This window comes from Pan troglodytes, chromosome 13, assembly GCF_028858775.2.
Source record: "Pan troglodytes isolate AG18354 chromosome 13, NHGRI_mPanTro3-v2.0_pri, whole genome shotgun sequence".
Lineage (NCBI taxonomy): Eukaryota > Metazoa > Chordata > Mammalia > Primates > Hominidae > Pan > Pan troglodytes.
Window position 1 is genome coordinate 64,182,054 of NC_072411.2, and position 20,586 is coordinate 64,202,639.

The 20,586-nt window shown below is 34.9% G+C and overlaps 1 protein-coding gene across 1 annotated transcript; it reads right to left on the minus strand.

The window, feature by feature from the left end:
• Positions 1 to 8,137: 8,137 nt before the first annotated feature.
• On the minus strand, positions 8,138 to 17,641 carry GCG (glucagon). Its single transcript, XM_003309276.5, has 6 exons — positions 17,494 to 17,641; positions 14,421 to 14,521; positions 12,688 to 12,849; positions 10,893 to 11,030; positions 9,376 to 9,519; positions 8,138 to 8,719 (listed from the first exon to the last, which is right to left on the minus strand). Exons 2-6 carry the CDS (start codon positions 14,510 to 14,512, stop codon positions 8,713 to 8,715), a joined length of 543 nt encoding a protein of 180 aa, XP_003309324.2. The 5' UTR covers positions 14,513 to 14,521; positions 17,494 to 17,641; the 3' UTR covers positions 8,138 to 8,712.
• Between the last annotated feature and the right edge of the window lie 2,945 nt (positions 17,642 to 20,586).

Below are 20,586 nucleotides of genomic sequence, written 5' to 3' on the forward strand. Positions count from 1 at the left end.
TTATTTGTTCTCTCCTTCACCACACATGAAGGAGGAATTTCAGAATTAGTATACAAATAATACTAGTAAAAACCAAACCTATCTTTATGAACTGATTTTTTTTTTCATTGCTACATAGTTCCCCATTTTGTGAACGCATCTCGATTCATTCAATCAGTATCCTATGGATGGCGATTTTGATTGTTTCTCAGTTTTCACAATGGATGATCAATACCCGCAAAGAATAACCTTGTGCATATGTAGTTTTGAATGTTTGGATGTGCATTTTTAGGGTGAATTTCTAGAACTGAGGCTGCTGAGTAGTTTTGGCAGACACTGTCAAATTCCCCTCCCTGAGCAGTTATTACATTTTGCATGGTCGTCTTCACTGTTTGGAAGGCTCTAGGTACTCACAGGCTAGTCAACAGAAAGTATTGTTAGGTTTTCGAATTAGAACTACTATCTCATTGTAGTTTTATTTCATTTTATTTATATAGGGTTTACATATTTAAATTTATTTATTAAGGCATAGTTTAGTTATCTATCGTGAAGTGCACAGGTCTTAAGTGTTAATTTTGTTGCCTTTTGATAAATGTGTGGGGTTGCCTAGGTTATCCACACCCCAATCAAGAAATAGAACATTTCCATCACTCCAGAAAATTCTTTTATTCTCATTTCTACTCAGTTTCACACTTCCTTCTCCCAGAGGCAACCATTAAACTATTCTACCACCATTGCTTAGTCTGTCCTGTTCTTAAACTTTATATATACAATCTTTTCTACCCAGTCTTCTATTGATGGACATTTGGGTTGTTTCCATTTTTTTGGCTGTTATGAAGGCCACTGAGAACATTCTTATTCAAATCATTTAATGACTATGTATTCTTCAGTTTTGTTGATGTAACTCGATTTATTCAACTGGTATCTTATAGATGGCAATTTAGGATGTTTATATAATTCTATTATATACATATATATAATATACATATATATATACAGGATAGGTGTATGTTTAACTGTATAAGAAATTGCCAATTTTCTTAAGCAGTGGTCCAATTTTACACCATCACCAGACGTATATAAGACTTCCAGTTATTCTACATTCTTGACATCATTTAGTCTGCTGCCTTATGCTGATTTAAGTATATAATGCATTAATTCCATTTACTGACACTTTTTAATGAGGAATAGGTGTTGATTTTTGTCAGAGGTCTATGCAGTATGTGTGAAGTTAATGATAAAAAGTTTCTGTTTAGATCTCTTAATGTGATAGATTACATTAATAGATTTTCTAATATTGAAACACCCTTGACAATTTTAGAATACATTACATTTGGTCATAGTGGATTATTAAGAATTTTAATATGTTATTAAATTCTTTTTTTCTGAATTTTAAAAGATTTAAAAATCAATATTCATAAGTGAAATTAATCCATTTATCTTTATCAAGTTTAGGCATCAATGTTATACTCAGTTTATGAAAAGAGTTAGAACTTTTTTTTGTTCTGGCCTCTGGAACAATTTATATAGCATAATTATCCATTCTTTAAGAGTTCGGTAGAGGTTACATGGGAAGCCATCTGGACCTGGTGCCTATTTATGAGGTAGCTCTTTGGTACTTTTCTCCATTTCTTCTATGTAAATTGGTTTATTTTTTACTTTCCACTGGTATCAATTTTTAAAAATTACATTTTGTAAAAAATTTTACCCATTTCTTCTAGGTTTTCAAATACATTTGTTCAGCACTTTCAATAGTCAATTTTTTTTATTTTTTCTGTTTCAGTGGTTGTTTCCCAATTCATTTTATTTTAAGTATTGTTGGTGTCTTTTTTTCTTGCTTAGGTTGACTAGTAATTTTCTCTTTTATTGTTTCTCTTCAGAGAATTATTTTGGTTTATTAGTGCTATTGTTTTTGTTTTGCTTTCTACCTATTTTTTTTTACTTTTATTATTTCCTTCTGAGAGTTTTAAAAATCATAAATAGGTTTTTAATTTCCACAAATGTGTTTGCTTCATTGATTAAGACAATCATATAATTTTATCCTTTTTATTTCTGTTAATTACATCACTTGTTTTGCAAATTACAAGTTAGCCCAGAATTTCTAGAATACACCTTGTTTGTCCTTACTGTATTATTTCTTTTATATATTGCTGGATTTGATTCTTCGATGTTTATATAGGATTTTTCATCTATCCTCATGAGTTAGATTGGTCTGTTGTTTTTCTTTCTTGTAAAATCTGTCAGATTTTTGTATTAAGGTTATCCTGGTTTTATAAATTGAGAAGTATTCCCTTTCTTCCTCCCATGTCTTGAAGAGTTTATGTAATATTGGTATATTTTCTTCCTAAAATGTTTAAAAGAATTCACCTGGAAAGCCATCTGGTCCTGGAGCTCTTTTTGCAGAGAGATTTTTAAAATAACAGATAAAATTTCCATAATAGATAGAGGACTATTAAAATTTTTCTATTTTTAATCTGTTTCAGTAACATTTTTAAAATAATTTTTTTATTTCATCTAACTGTCAAATTTATCAGGCATATAATTGGTATGTAATATATTTTTATTACCCTTTTATTGTCTATAAAATTTTTAGAGAAGCCACCTTTGTTATGTAGTGATATTTTTCTTCTTTTTTTTCTTGACTAGTCTTGCTAAGAATTTATTAATTTTGTTAATCTATTCAAATAACTAACTTATAGTTTTTATTTTTATGATAGATTTTCCCTACTTTATTATTTTCTCCTCTTTTTTATTTTCTTTCTTTTACTTTCTGAGATTTGCTATCCCTTTTCTCCAACCTTTTGAGGTAGAAGTTTTGCTATTGATTTTCAAAGTTCTTTCTTTCTTACCATTGCATGTAAAGCAATACTTTTCCTTTAAAAACTGCTTAAGTTTGAATTTTATTGCACCTTCATTAGCATAGAGTACAAAAGTATTTTTTTACATTTTATTTATGATTTATTCTTTGACTCATGGGTTATTTAGAAGTGATTGTCTAATTTTAAGCAGTTGTGAATTTTAAGATATCTTCTGTTATTGAGTTCTAGCTTAATCCCATGGTGGTTAGAGAGCATAGTCTGAATGATTTCAGTCTTTGAAATTTGTTGAAATTTTTAAATCCAGCATAAAGTCAATCTTGGTAAATATTATTTGTGCACATTGAAAAAATATTCATTTTGTTGTTATTGGGTATGATATTTATAAATATTGTTTATCTTGTTGATAGTGTTTATTGAATCTTACAGACTTTTCTGTTTTCTCTGTCAGCTATTAAACAAGTTGTTTAAGTGTTCCACTATAATTACAGATTTGTCAGCTTTAAAAAATTCAGCCATTTTAAACCTCATCTATTTTTAAAACTATGTTATTTGTTACATAAATATTTAGAATGATTATATATTACTGGTGAATTGATTCTTCTATCATTTTTAAATGCTCCTCTTCATCTGTAGAATGCTAGTTTTTAAAAAGTCTACTTTCTGATATTAATACATCCACATAAGCTTTCTTGTGTTAGTATTTGCATGTCATAAATTTTAGAATCTTTTTATTTTAATTAATCTTAATTTTAATAAAGACACAAAAGGATTTTTATGTCTTTATATATATAATATATTTCTTGTAATTGTTGGTTGAATGTTTGTACTCAGTTGATGACCTTTGTCTTCAATTTGAATATTTAATCCACTTATGTTTAGTTTACAACAAAATATGTTGAGTTTTATTATATTTTGCATTATGTCTGCCACCTTGCTCTGGTTTCTGTTTGAACTGCAGTTGATCCTCATTATTTACAGATACCATATTTGCAAACTCACCTACTCACTAAAATTTATTTTTAACCCCAAATCAATACTAAGAGCACTTTCATGTTTATTCACAGACAGGTACAGAGTGGTGAAAAACTTAAGTCCCCCAATGCACACAATCCCAGCTGAGTTAGAAAAAAGGTGACACTCTGCCTTATTGTTTCAGCTCTCAGACAATAAACAAGTGTCCTTTGAGCAGTCAGTTCAGTACCGCTTTTTCACATTTTTGTACTTTCTTTGGTGATTTCTGTCTTTAAAAATGGCTCCTGGCTGGTTGCTGTGACTTTTGCCTGTAATCCCAGCACTTTGGAAGGTTGAGGCAGGCAGATCACTTGAACCCAGGAGTTTGAGACCAGCCAGGGCAACATGGGGAAATACAAAAAATACAAAAGTTAGCCGAGCATGGTGGTGCACACCTGTAGTCCCAGCTACTTGAGAGGCTAAGGTGGGAGGAACGCTTGGGCACAGAAAGTTAAGGCTGCAGTGAGCCATGATTACACCAGTGTACTCCAGCCTGGGTAACAGAGCAAGACCCTGTCTCAAGAAAAAAAATAAAGAGACTCCCAAATGTAGTGCTGAAGTGCTGTCCAGTGTCTGTAAGTTCAAGAAGCAGCTGAATTTGTGGATTCATGAGATGACTACTAATTTATAAAAGCATAATGGACAGCACTGCTGTAAGGTTGAAAGCTAAATAACTGTATAGTCACATTACCCAAGGTCAAGAAAATGTTAAACCCTTTGTAGGTAGTGCTGGCTTGTACATTTCAAAAGGTGATACAGCATGAAAAGTGTTAAACTTGCAGGTAAATGAGGGAGCTTCTGCAGATCAGGAGGCTGCAGAAGAATTTTTAAAATACCTGTTAAGTGCTACGTGGGGAAAGGTTATGTGGAAGAGCAGGTTTTCTTTTCTTTCTTTTTTTTTTAGTGAAAAATCTCTAATTCTTTATTTGAAACAATGCAATCAAAAGAATAAAAACACTTAGACTCTAGAACATAAAAGCAAAAAATGTGCAAAATTTGCAATAGAGAAAGTAAAAGGGTAACAGACCAGCAAATAGTGTATACTCAGTCTCAGCAGAAAGGGAATAATTGCAATTTAAAACTCTTGAGTATTCCTAATTTGACCTATCAAATAATATTTTTTTTCATGTGATTATGACAAATAATCCAAGCATGCTGACCAACAGCCTGCAATGAGCAGGTCACCCCACAGCACAAATGTAGCAAAAATGTTAACACTGGAAAGGTTGAGGGGCTATTCTGTACAGAATATGTCCAACCTCAACGCATATACGATTCAATTGGGGATCTTGTTCAAATGTAGATTCTGATATGGGGCCTCTAGGATGGGTCCACACATTCTGCATTTTGTAACTGTTTCCCTGTGGATATTGATGCTATCTGACCTGCTGTGTGGTCCACTCTTTGAGGATCAAGGCTGTGCTCCCATATTAGACTCACATAGAAATACTTTGAGGACATCTCCAGCAAGAATCCTATAATGTTTTATATTCAAAAATATATTTTGAATATTTTTGAATATATCTACCTCCTCATTTTCTATTAACAAAATATTATATGTTCATTCAACTTGATTCCTTTACTCCTTCATGCTCATTATTTAATCTTTGTCTATAATTAAGGATATAAAATGCTATAAAAGTTTTATGCTGAATATTCTTCAATAATTCTGTTTTGTTTTTTTTTTTGAGACAGAGTTTCTCTCTTGTCGCCCAGGCTGGAGTGCAATGGGGTGATCTCAGCTCACTGCAACATCTGCCTCCCAGGTTCAAGCGATTCTCCTGCCTCAGCCTCCTGAGTAGCTGGGATTACAGGTGCCCACTACCACGCCCAACTAATTTTTGTATTTTCAGTGGAGACAGGGTTTCACCATGTTGGCCAGGCTGTTCTTGAACTCCTGACCTCAAATTATCCACCCACCTCAACCTCCTAAAGTGTTGGGATTACAGGCGTGAGCTACTGCGCCTGGCCTCTTCAATAATTCTTTGTTGGATAATTTACTTTTATTCTATTCTTAGGGAGTCCGAGGTTCCAGAAACCTGCTTGAACTTAAATCAGGCCAACACATCCCCATACTACAAACATAACAGAAAAGTGAGCCCTGGGTATTTCAACTCTGACTGTGGAAATATGCCCTTTAATTTTAATTGTCTGTATAATATTTATTCTTTCCCTTATTCTTACAATAGAATCCTGAATTTTCTATGGGACCCAATATATCCAGCTGAGAGACATTTCCCAGTCTCCCTTGTAGCCAGGATGGGTCATGGGACACATTTTTGGCCAACAAGATATAATTGAAAATCTGCTGGGTATTTTTTGGGAATGTTTTGCTTTCTCTAAATTGGTACATCGCTTTCCTGATTGTCAATTCTCCTTGCCTACATTTCTTCTTGTTGTTTTTGTCTTTAGCTTCTTTTCCTGTTTCTCTTTCTTCTCCTTCTCCTTTTCCTTTTGTGTCTTACCTGGAAAGTAGGTGAGAGCTGAAGATGGAGCAGCCACTCTTCAATCTGGAGTTACCATGGGAGGAAAGCCATTTGTTAGTGATGGCAGAGCAGAAAGGAAAAGACCACGAGCTATCCCTGACATGTTTACCTTTGGTATTCTTTCCTCTGGACTTCTGATTTTGTGAAACATATAACCCTTTTATTAGTTTAGTCTCTGTAGTTGGGTTTATATTACACGCAGTCAAATATAACACCTAACTGATATATTTAACTTAATTTCTACACTTGAACGACTCCTCACTCACTTCCTTAGCTTCCTTTTTCAATGACATCCCTTCGTTTGCCTCTTGAACTTCCGGACAGACTTATCTTTTCTGTTTTTGACCCTTGGCACTCTTTTGGGCTTGACTCACATTCACTGTCTTATGCTTTCCCTTCCGTTTACCTCCGCGATGTGCCAGTTTTCTTAGTGGACCACCTCCTTTCCTTTGTATGAGCGCACCCTTTTCTGAAGGCTGATGCCTCACTGTGTGTGTCCTGAGATGTTCTCAAGGTTTTGACTTTGGTTTCATGAAAACACACACACACACGCACACATACACACACACGCATGTACGCATACATGCACACAGAGGTATATATTGAGTTTCCAAATCAAATTTTAGTTATAAATGGGACATTTTAGGTCACCTGTGGATAATTGGTGTAGGGGTGGTAAAGACAACACTTTGCATAAAAGAAAACATAGTGAACATCTGAAAGTTGCCTTGAGCTCCTTCAGTGAAAACTATGAAAAATACAATACTTTGATCTTACCAATTGAATACTTTAACAATCAACATAGCCATCTTCTACCTAAAAAATAAGAAAATGAGCAAACAAAAACCCTATGTGTGAATATGCTTTTGTGGCCTGTGAGCCGCCCTCACTGAGACGTTTTGGAGGAAGATATGATGGTTTTGGTTCTGGAGAAGCTGACAGACATAATTTTGACACATACAGCGGTACCTTCTGCCCCGAGCTGCTCCGTGACAATCATTTTAGGATGAATACTTCAGGACGCTATTTTTACTGAAACCTCGTTGTAAGGCAAAAAAACAGTTATAATCAAAGACTTCTTTAAGAAATGACGGTGACTGGACAATTTTAACTTTATATTTTCACATGACGAACTTAGTTACAGAGAGCTTATATGACCTGCTCAGGATCCTACAGCTAGCAGTAACCTTAGTTAGACAATTCTGGTCTTAAGATTTCTATCCATTTCAGGAAATGCTTATCAGTATGTAAACGAGTAAGAGTGATCATTACAGGTATTAGTTCAAATTCACTACCGCTGATCAAAGTATATAAGTAATCTGTAAACGTTAGAATCTTATTGGTGGGTAAGTCTACCCTATGGGAGCACTATAGAGATAGAGAAAGAGAGTTGGCAATGCTAAATACAGCAAAGAAAAGTCTCAGGCTTGGCAATCGCTATCAGACTGTCCCAAGGTATTGGCCATTGCAGGACAAGGAGAAAGGCTACAAGGCATGATGGGCAAACTCAAATGCCTGCAGGTGCAGTATGCAAGTAAAGTGGGCCAGAAGTAAGTTCCTTGATGTCCCCATTATGTAGGTGGGGTGTGTGAGCACGCATGGGCATGTGCTGGGGCCCTACACAAGCTGGGGAGCACCTGATCCTTTGGTAAGAGGCAGCTGTTACTTAGCTACAGAATAAACTTGCCTTTTGGGTCTAATATTGCCTCATGACCTACTTTTTCAGGAGACACTACAAATCAATAGTTTTCTATGAAAGACCCTGATTTTTCAATGTTGGTTCAAAATGTTAAAAGTTCTGTGCAGCCATCTGAAGCATGAAGTCATGCCTATACACCAAATTTGACTTGTGGACTGCAGCTTAGAAAACAGGGGTGCTTGGAAGGAGTGGGGCATGAAAAAGGGGGACGTAAAGAGAAAACAGACAATGGTAAAGAAGCTTGAAAATTTTATTTAATTGTATCTTTGATACATTGAAAGCTGAGTATTTTTAAGACAAAGGTTTCAAGAAGAAAGTTCTCTTTCCAATTTCACCACTGTGGCTACCAGTTCTTCTATTCTCCTATTATTATAATGCAGATATGTCAGATCGGAATAATTTACATTTACAAATTATATCATAGAAAAATAATTTTATCGCTAAATGTAAACAGGTTGGGGTACTTCATCCAAAATAAGAAGAAAATAACAGAATCTAGCACTTTCTTATTTTAAAGCTGATATTTTAGCAATATTTTGATAAAACTTTATTCCATTTGTAATTTTTGGCTACACAACACTAAAAGAAAATTTATTTATTGGCATGCAAAGCAATGTGGCCTCAGAATACACCTCTTAAATTTACAGGACTTAACATTTCAAACATCCCACATGGCTAGCAGGTGATGTTGTGAAGATGATCTTGAATAGTGATATAGTTATTTCCTAGAGATTAAAAAAAGAAAATGATTTAACATAATTATAATAAGATGATATCATTAACTTATCCAGAAAATATTTCAATGATTTATTTTGATAAAAGTTGTTTATTAATCCCTTTGTCCATAAATCCCTCCATCCTTTGGACTCTTAAAATATTTTCATTTAAAGATTATTTATCCTAAAGTCTGCTCATCAATGCTATCAAACAATTATGAATAATTATTAAAAAATCAAAATTCATCAAGATAAGTATTTTTCGGTGTCCAGTTCTCACTACTCTTCTTATTAAATTAAGTATGTAATATTGTATATGCTGCATTTCACCTTTGTGCTGAAATTTCAACATAGCAATTTTTAATGTGACAATATGTGAATGATGTAACATTTCCCATGTTTCATTTCTATCTGTGTTTCTAGCTTCTTGACTCTAATAGACACTCAGTAAATGTTTCTGGAATAAATGAATAAATAGATACAAACTGTAATGATACAAAACAAACATAATGATGTACTGTTATATGACTTAAACATGCATAATTATTTCCTATATAATAAGAGATTATAGACTTTCCCCCTACATGGGGAACAGCTTGCAGCAGTATGACAATCAGTACTTATGAGAATTTGATGGTTTTCAGAATTAACTAAAAAGCAGTCACCTGTCAGTGATTTTGGTCTGAATCAACCAGTTTATAAAGTCCCTGGCGGCAAGATTATCAAGAATGGTGTTCATCTCATCAGAGAAAGAACCATCAGCATGTCTGCGGCCAAGTTCTTCAACAATGGCGACCTCTTCTGGGAAACTAAGAAAATAAGTGTTAAAATTAGCATTTGATTAGATATTTTCAATAAATGATCATAGATTGTCTACCACTGGTAACATGCACAAGTGTCTTGAAGAAACAGTAAAGGATTCTGATTTTAAAGGGTGTACTGTGAAACACCTGATAAAAACCCATGTGGACCAGTGACTACTGGAAAGAGAAAGTAGCAGAGCTGGGATCTAATACCAAGCCTGCATAATTTCATGCCCTTTTCAATCTTCTAGGTTGTTTTGAAGATTTTAGTATATTGACAATACAGAAACTATTGTTGAGATTATTAATTTGTCTGTAATTCAACTAAATATATCATATCCTATAAAACCAGAGCTTGCAGGAACAGCCTTGCAAAATGCAGTATTAAGAGGTTAAAGCTTCATCTATATTAGATTTTTCTCTTTCACTGGTTTACCATTGCAGAATTTTTGGTATCCCTTTAAAACACTGCAAAATATTGTCAAGAGTGAGAAACTATTTTACCATTGGTTTTATAAGTTTAATTATTAATGTTTTAAAAACCAACCATTATGCTAGTTCTCTTTCATCTTGAGATCTCTTTAAATTTCAGTAAGCTTGTTTTAAATCTAATTTAAAAATCAGAGTTGAACATAAATTCTCCGTCTCTCATATTTCATCTCTCCAAAAAAAATCGGAAGAAAATGAGATGGTTCAGGGGTCTGTTTGGCTGTGTTAAGATCTAAGCAAGTAATTGATGGTCTTGGTTGTTTTTCAACTTAGATTATTTAGTAGATATCTATATGACAGCCCCATACAAAATTGGATATGTAGTTAAATATATGGATGTTTTTACCTATTTGTACTTTGAATATCATTTTATCAACATCTTAGGTTTGGTCACTTTCAGTCTTCATCACATTTTAATCTGAATATTTATTAATATATAAATATATGTTGATCACATATGTAAATGTTTAAAGTTAAGCTTTAAATATTATATGTTTTCTTTACATATTTGAAGTTTTCAGCACTGTTTCTTCTTTTTCCTTATCTCTAGCTCCCCTAGAACAGTCCTAGTTTAAATTTGTCTCAGCGTAGTTATTAAAAACATCCTATTTACTCTCAGAGGTGGCCTGGTTTGGCCAAAGATTTAATACCTAATTATAATGCAACTATAAGGGGATAAAAATGTAACTTGTTTGGCTCTATTATTAATACTTAGTATCAAAAACAAAATGGGTTCAACTTTTATATACTGTTTTTCATCAATAGGAATTATTTCCTTACTTTGCAAGACTACTAATTGCTTCTGTAATCCAGATCCATATATAGATAACTGTAGTCTTAAATTTTCTGCATCAAGGCAAAAAATGTCAAATAAGAATGTACAGACTTACTCTCGCCTTCCTCGGCCTTTCACCAGCCAAGCAATGAATTCCTTGGCAGCTTGGCCTTCCAAATAAGAACTTACATCACTGGTAAAGGTCCCTTCAGCATGTCTCTCAAATTCATCGTGACGTTTGGCAATGTTATTCCTGAAAGAAATGTGAAAGTTAAATTGAAGATCTGTCTCTTTGGCAATATGGTTCTCACCTATAAGCAGTGGCAACTTTGGGTTCAGGATTCTATGTAGAAGGGGCTTAGGGAGTTTAGGAGATGAGGGTTGCTAGGGGATTTGTCGTGAAGCTACATTAATGTTCTGGATTGAAATTGGTGGAAGAGAGCTAATAACAATCGGTGGGCAAAAGCTCCCCCTCCCTTCCCAGCATACCCATCTGCAATCCCCTGCTTATGTATGTCATTGGTTATTAAAGCTGCCTTACCTTTGACTTCAGTCTCAATGGATACAGGCTATCCACTGCGCTATGTGACTTGCAAGCAAGGCAGCTGTTTGTTATTAGTAAGTATGGGGTCAGAGTTAGTTAATTGATTTGAGGCAAAGCAAAGGACCATCTTGAATTGTTACCAAAAGGACCACTTGATAATGGATTAAAGAAAATGTGTGACCTGCTAGTAACAAGGAAAGCAAAGAAGATGACCCCATATCAACATCGAGTGTGTGCAGAGCACCGTGGAGGTGAGCCATCAGCTGCTGTCAGTCTCCCTGGCACATATTACCCCATATCACCTCATCTTAAACACATAGGCAACACTGCTTGAGTGTGAGGATTGCTTTACATCAATTTACCAAGTTGTGGCATTCCCATTCTAGAAAATGAGGACAGTTGTTTGCATTTTTATAAATTTGTGATTTCTCACCTTTCACTGTAGTCCTTAACAGGGACCTCTCCCAGTGTCTGCTCTGACCATGATAGCCATCTTCCTGTGGCTGTACCCTCTACTTTAAGAACCTTTGATTAGCAACTCTGTTTCTCCTATTCCTCCTGCTTGCTTGTTCTCTCTCTCTCTCTCTCCTTTCTTACTCTCACTCTCTCTCCTCTCCAGTCTATCCAGACAAATCTATGTCCTTTTCCTGATTTTTTGATTTCTTCAGCTACTTTCTATGCATAACTCCCTTCCCCTTGTGGGCCACCCTCCAAAAAAATTGTGAAATTCCACCATCTCCGTGAAACCCTTGCGGATAATTTCCTCCAGTAGCCTAGATGCAGCAAAAAACCCAACACTCGTCAAAGAAAATCCAACATTAAAATGTATGCCTTACGATAGGCTTGTGTTCTTATTTGCTGCCTTCTCTCTCTATGCTGTGCAGCTAGGCTGTAATTTTAAATGCATGTCTTGGATTTTATTCTACAAGAAAAGGAATGCATCTGTTTCCATTCCTTACCCTTGGCTGGGGGATAATTTTAATGTTGGGTTTGAACCCCACGAAAGAATGTTATATTTGCTCTATCTTTTGGTAGAAATTAGATTGGTAACCTCGTAGGTCCGCAAAAGTAAACTTTCACTTTAAGGGAAAATGAGTAAGCAAGTAAATATTGCTAGGACTACCACTGGGAAAATAATTAAAAGTCTATGTCACACTGGAGGTTGGGTAAGTGGTTTAGAGGGGTGCGGGTTAAGACATTCGGGGGCATAATACTAAGGAGAGCATCTCCAACCCAAAATATCTTCAAAATGATCAGAGCTTATGGGCACTATTTGACGAGCATAAGAACTTAATAATGTCAAGAGAAATTTTAGACCTATTTAATACATTTATAAGCAAGTTTTGAGCCAGGCTTAGACTCTTACCTGTTCCTCTTGGTATTCATCAACCACTGCACAAAATCTTGGGCACGCCTGGAGTCCAGATACTTGCTGTAGTCACTGGTGAATGTGCCCTGTGAATGGCGCTTGTCCTCATTCATCTGATCAGGATCACTGAGTGGGTCTGCCTGGGAAGCTGAGAATGATCTGTGAAGAACAGTGATTGGTACAACATGAATCTCTCCTCAAGAGTAGACTCACTTGAGAAGCATCTTCACTACAAAATACAAGACCATATAAAACAGTAAGGCAGGCATCTAGAGTATTTCAATAGGTAGTTTAGAAAGATCTTCCTTAGCTTGTCATGAGAATCCCTTCGTTTTAGTATAGTTGCATACACTATTATTCTGAATTCTAGAAACATGTTTCTCAACTGACTTCTTTTTTTCTGAAATAGGATTAAACAAATCTTTTTCTACTAATTAATCTACTCATGATTATGCTAATAGTGACAGAAGAGAGTAGTGACTTGAATATTTTAAAAGAGTGAAGAATCCCAAATCATTTCTTTGGGCAGCAGATTTAAGCTCCCAATTTTGTTTTGCATATATTAATATGAAAACAGCACAATTATCTAGTTATATGGTGGCTAATAGTGGAAGGAAGACAACTAGAAGTTCAAAGAAAGGCAAGAAAAAGGACACTTGCTAATTTGAAACTGTATCATGAATAATCCATATGCCACTAATCAACAGTTGGTTGGCATGGTAAATACATGGGAAAATAGTCAATGTAATTAATACTCAGAAATGAGATACTATTTTTACCTATGAAATTAGCAAAGCTTGAATGCTGAGGAGGATATTATGAGGAGTATTTCTATACTGCTGATGAGAGTGTGAATGTGTATGAACTTTCTGGAAAGCAAGTTGGCAAGATATTAAAAAAGGTTTAAACTCATTCAGACCCTTTGACACAGTATTTCTACAACTAGAAACCTATGTGCAAAAAATAGTAAGAAATGTAGGAAAGTGTGTATATAAAATGTTGTTTGCAACATTCTTTGTGGAATAAATTTTAAGACCTCTTAAGCTTCCCAAATAAGTAGCTAAACAAATATTGTACATTTATGAGATGAAATAGTATGCAGCCATTAAATATCATGTTTAACAAATATTTTTAATAATATAATAAAAGTGTATAATAATACAATGTTAAGATATTAAGCATGATACAAAGACATATAATGAGCCAAGAGATATTTATGTACGGTTTACATAAAACACAGGAAAGTAATACACCAAATTTGTTTACTTTGAATAGCTTTCTTTGGACAGAGGAATTTTGAGTACTTAATATTTTTTGCATATTTTTCATACTTTCCATCATGAACATGTATGGCTTTTACATTTAGGAAGAAATAATGCTATTTTTTAAAGGAGGAAAAAAGAGAAAAGAGTTGGTGTGAATAATTGAAGCAATCTATTATGCAGTGTGTGAGTAATGAATTGATAGATAGGATCATCTGTAGATTTCAAGGAGCTATAATTTCCCATGTAACATGTTTTTCAACATTTCTCTCCCCTTTTATTATAAAAAACACAAACTCTGATCTACACTCCAACAAAGTCTGCTTTTATCACAAGGATACTTTAAACATTTGATCATTGTGCCGAATATTTGTTCTAAATTACTGAGACCTTATTCACTAATCATAGTTTTCACAGGCTTTATTCCAACCATATTGATATGTTAGTTCGAGACTACGGATTTAATACCTGGATTTCTCCTCTGTGTCTTGAAGGGAACGTTGCCAGCTGCCTTGTACCAGCATTACAAACAATCCAGCCACAAAGTAAATGCTTTTCATTTCTGCTGTCTGTCAGAACACAGAATGGGGGTAGGGTGAGGGGGGCAGGCAAGCATTTTTAAACATGTCAGGCTAAATTAGTTAGATTTGACTAGATAAATATCATAAGTAGAAAGAAAAAGCTAGTGTTATCACTTTTATTCTGATTATATTTTCAGCTTAATTTTAAATAGTGGGTTATATTATTTCCCCAGATTTTTTGGAGGCAAAAAAGGACACAAAAGATGTGTTCCACCATTAAGCTTTTTCATTAATGTAGGGACACTTCTGTTTAATAATTAGAAGGCTCATTTCCAGACTGGAAATTAAAATGTCCACAATCAACATTTAAAATACCCACTGTAGAAGATATGCTACATATGGTTAGCCTGAATGGCACCTTATCCATCATGCCACCCCCCTCACTATCAGTCTGGCTTTCAATTAATAGTCCTTCACTTCCAAGCATTTACATTATACTGCATTTCAACCATCTTAAAGCAGCCTCAGGCTACAACTTGGCATACCAGCTGTCGGTTCAGATGTATTATTCATTTATATTTTAAATAGTGTAACTTGGTCTAGACTTTGTAATTATAAAGCGGCCAACAGATTTGAGGTATTTTAGGGTGCTTTGACCTGTTCTAAATTAAAGGGAAAAAATCATTTTAAAGACAAGCAATTTGCAACAAGAACTAATGCTTCTGGCAACGCGAACAATCACAACTAAAAAACTAAGAGATTACTATGTAAAAGAAAATTAGAGCTTGCTTCTAAAGTCATAAAAGTCCCCAGGTTGTTTTCTAATTGGACTTAGATGAGGACATGTCATTCACTGCTGGTGACACCATAGACTTGGTTATAGGATACACCTGATTGCTTGTCCCTGTGTCACAAGCAGATGCCCTGCGAAGCCATAGTATGTTAAGGATGTGATGATGCAGTGTCGACGGGGACTGGGACCAACATGAATGTGGGACAGAGTGTCCCCACAGAGCAAGCGCTTCTATTTTCTGAATGGGAACGTCAAGTCCAGTCTTTGTCATGGATCTCTGCTACTTTGAAACCCAATGGTGTTTCCTTTGAGAAGCGGGCATTTCAATCCAAGTTTGACTATGCTTATCCACAAATAATTTGAATGAATATTTTTAGCAAATGACATTTGGTTTGGAATAAGGATTTCACAAATATTATCATTTTTAAACTATCAATCTTTTCCTTAATATCTTAGCTGTATTTACTATCTCTGGCACTAAAACATAGACACTGTAATACCTGCAGCAGTAACTTTTTTCTTTGAAATATTAAGTTTTTTGTACATTGAATGGACGATTAGACAAAGGAACGTAATAGGAATGATATATTCACCTTTCTTCATTCATCAACATCAAATTACCAATTTGACATTTTGCTATGCTTCAGTTTAACCGGTTGGCAGACTTTGGAAACCTTACCATATATTTAGGTAGTATCTACTGATTATAACTCTCAACTGTTATATCCGTGCTTGCAGGAATATTTAAATATTAAAGTAAGCACTTCTTTTAAAAGTTATACCACTGTTGAAAAGTTTCTTGTAAAAGCTTTTAGTCTTTCACAAGACTGAAAAAAAAAATTCATTCCACCCAAAGTCCTAAGCGTTTTGCAATATCTCCTATTATGTTCCATTGAGGCAGATTTAGAGCAGGAGGTATCCTGCCACTTCAGGAGCTGATGGAAGAAAGAACAACCATAAACCACATAAAGAAGTGAGCGTTCCGTATCTAATAATATTACCAACAATAAATGACTTCTTCTGAAGAAAGAACTGGCTTTAAAAATCTCACTTATTTGTTTGTGAAAGTCTATCGAATTGTGAAAAAAAAAGAATAGAGTTAATTGTTTGAATACAATTGCTGAGAAAGTAGAGATTTATGTTATTTTAGTATCAAAATCTTATTCAATAAGAAAATAATTTCCAATTAATTTCCCCCCTCTTTAGGTAGTCTAAAGAGAGGCTGCAGTTTTGTAAGAACTACAAATTTCCACTAAAATTTAAAGGAAAGTATGGTAACAATAATAAGTAGGAAGTCTTACAGAAAGATTAATCTTAGACCTAAAAAAGAAGACATTATGTTCTATCCCCAAATGTGTTGGCATTGTAGTCCATATAAATCCTTTTTTAAACTGATTCGCTCATTTTATGTAATAGGTCTTCAGTATGTATGGAAAAATACACCACTTAATCATTTACTCCATCAAAGATCTTTGTAAATTTGTTTTTTGTCTCTAGGAGCCTAATCTAAAAAGACAAATTAAAATTTTATTGCAGAGGGTAGCTATTTTAGATTTTATTACTATTTGTCCTCAATACATAGTAAATAGTTATTAATGTATGGCTTCACTCAGATGCATCCAAAGAAAACCCCCCAAATAGATGACACTTGTTCTCTGCACCAAGTACGCTATGTTTTATTTACAAAGAGTTGCTTTAATGGACTTTGATTTTTTGATAGATGTCTGAAATTTGAATATTTGAAAGATGATATTTAATTTGCTCTTTTGGAAAACCAGAGATTTTAATTGGTAAAAAGCAATTTCTGTTATAGGCTCCCTAATGGACACATTTCTGCTTACTTTAAAAGACGCCTTCTGTTCAAAGTAGTATACAGATCTATCAAGTCCAAGAAAAATATTTATTCTTCAAAATGTTACCAATTATTTTAAAATACAACTCTCATAACAGTTAAGTATTATAACAAGTGCATTGATTTGAATCTTTGTTTTTCTTTCTATTTTATATTTTTGCATATAATTATTTTTCCAACTCGCTTTGCGGCTTCGCTATATTAAAGTACACGTAAATGCATTTGATATAACTTTTTCCATCTCAGTTCCTCTCTGTGTACTATTAGTAATAAAGTCTAAGATGAAAGAACAACATTTTAATTTATAATATTTTGATCCCTTAAAAATACTTCACTGTCCGCCAAACAGGATTTACAATTTTATAATCATCTTACCTTCTGGTAGTGTGCTGTAGAACAGAGCAGGTGAAGAGAGAGCAAGCCCTCTTTGGGAACTTTTGATGTGCTCTGTGTCCTAAGCTCTGCACTTCTGCACCAAGCCGTACTGCTTTTATATACTCTCCAGCTCTGTTTAGCCTCACAGATATTACGCTGACAATATAAATTTCTCATCTGTAAATAATGAGTTTTTGTTACAAATGACTTCCCTCTCCCACTCACTTTGCTCATCTGCATTCTATGCTTACATTGGGTGAGAGACCTTAGAGACCTGGAAACTTTTTATGCACTCTTGTGTCTTTTTTTTTTTTTTTTTTTTTTTTTGATTTTGGTTGGGAATGGAGAGAGCAGCTTGGAAATCCACCTTCTACTTTCAATCACGCATGAAAATCACTTAAGTTCTTTAAAGTGAATTTTGATGTTGAAGACAAAAGACCTTGAAATTACGTAGCCCATGGCCAGCCCTGTTTTGTGCATGGCCTCATTTGAGGTTCTTACAAGCCTTTGGTTTGCTACCTAGCCATGATGAATTTACCTGAATATAACAATCACTTCAGTCATTCATTTATCTAAATAATGATCATTCATTCAACACATATGTATTAAAAATCCTCTCTTCCTCACAACATGGAGTTTATTTATGTTATGTTTGTGGAAAATTTAAGGATATTGATTAAACCCCTATGTGTCCTGTTTTAATAAATGGAATTCAGGCAGAAAGGATGGAGCAAAATGAAGATTAAACATCCAAGATAGCTGATGCTAACAGGAAATTATCTGGTATTTTTTTTCCTTCTAATATGTATTTAAAATCTAATTTTACTGATAAGAGAGTGGGGTACTAAGTTACAAAAGAATGAGATATGAGGAAAACTGTTGAGATGAGATGCATATTTTCACGTTTCCTGAGTTTTGTGACCGACCACACAGGCTTTAATGATCTGTGACATTTAGCAGAAATGATTCTGGTCACTGTAGAGAAATAGAAAAATGGTAAATAATCCGGACAGACAGCATAAGAAGTAGTGTCGGCATAATTTGATTTTAGTTTTGCTGTTACTGACCAGCTGTGTGACCTTGGTCAAGTCACACATTCTCTTTGTGTCTCTGCCTCCTTATTTGTAAAATGAGAGGGGTTGGTAAATGTCTTTTCTAAAATAAAAATTTTATTCCATATTGCAAACTCATCACAACATTTCCTAACTAGATTCCAATATTCTAATATAACCAACCGCATGATGTCACTGATGACTTGTATGGAGGTAAATCATTGAGGCAACTGGAGAAATATTCCAAATGAACTTAACTGTTCAATTTGTGCATGAGACCAACGTTTGAATGTAGAGCTACTTGAAGGCCATAGAGATCAGTTTCAAGTCAGGCTGGAAGACATCATTGAGGGGTTTTTGTGCTGGTGATTATTGGTGCTAGAAAGCCTTGCTTTGCCAAGTGTGGTCTAAGGACCAGCATCATCTGGGAGCTTGCTAGAAATACAGAATCTCATGCCTATCAGAATCTGTATTTTAACAAAATCCTAAGGAAATCTGTGTTCATATTAAAATTTGAGAAGCACAGCTGCATAAAATATCCGCCTCACTTTATCTCCTCATTGGTACTGCTGGTGTCTTGATCTGAGACCTGCTTCTTGGCACTCTACCAGCAGAGGGGGTGAAAGAGCAGAGAAAGGTGTCAAGCCTTAGGTAGGTCTAGAGAGTAATACTTATAAATACGGTAATAGCTTGAAAGAGTGGATTGATTTAATGTATGATTACATTGTCCTTCTCTCTGGCTACAATCTTCACACAACTATTCGCTGTATTTTTAATTGTTTTGGCAGATTCAGTTCTACTTTTCCCATTGTCTATTTGTCTATTTGAGCAGATGTTTCTTTCTGTCTCTCTGTCTCTGTCTCTCTCTTTCCTTTTCAGACTCTACTTGTTTGTGGAGCAGCCCTAAGAAGGAAGATCTGCAGATCATATATATAAAACCTTCAGCATAGCACTGGCCTTTCAGTAATTATCCTCTCCCAATATTTAACTACCAAACATTTTTCTTTCCCTCCACTCTACTTGTTTCCATTATTCTAGAAGTGACTATCCCAAGTTGTTTCAGAAAATTTCCTGTGACTTTATCTCCAGCCCACTGACACTGATTCTTGGGGCTCCCAGTACCATAAAGGTACGCATTCTGAGGATGTATAAGCAATAAGAACCCCACTGCATTGTGTCCTGCTCTCCTCTCTAGGAGGGCCAAGTCAGGCTTCTTCATGGACACCGCATTGTCAGAAATTAAGACAGAACTCAAGTGCAATTTGGACTTGCAGATCTTCTTCCTGTCACTGTTCTGGCATGAGCCTCTACTTGGCCTATTCCCATCAATACAGTTATTCAGTGATTTAGATGTGAGGCAAGGAAAGTGGTAGCCCTGTATGTCTATGACTAGTGACATATATGATTTCTTTATGATGTTTAGTCCCAAGGACAATTTCCACAGATTTACAACCTGTGCAGTTGCATGAAGCTGCATGCAGGACCTCATGCTTGCCTTAATGCTTTTACCACCTCAAAATTCTTAAAAATTTACACAAAACCATGCGTTGTGGGGTTATTGTGTGTTTATTTTCTGTAGCTGCTCGGAATACTTAGGAATAGTTGAGAATGGCAAACATCCAGGTTCACAGTGCACTGTGGTGGGAAGTCTATGGGTAGGGAGAACTCTCAGGCATTGCTGATAGGAGTACAAAATATTAACTCCTTTGAAAGGTGGTTTGGTAATACTTATCGAAGTGACTAATACCTATAGTTCTTGGCCCAGTAAGGCTAAAGCACTATTCTGAACATTTATCCCACATATATTGCTATGTAGATATGTAATGATGTAGGTACAAGGTTGAGTAGAAGGGTAACAGGTGGGAACTAATCCAAGGGGCCAGCAATAGAGCACTGTTTAGAAAAAAAAAAAAAAAAAAGAAGAAGACGCTATCTATTTACCAATATGGAAAGACTCCAAGATATGTTGTTAGTTGAAAACAAGAAAGTGCAGAATGGGTATGTAGTAGGCTACCTTTTGTTTTAGAAGGGAGAGGGGCAG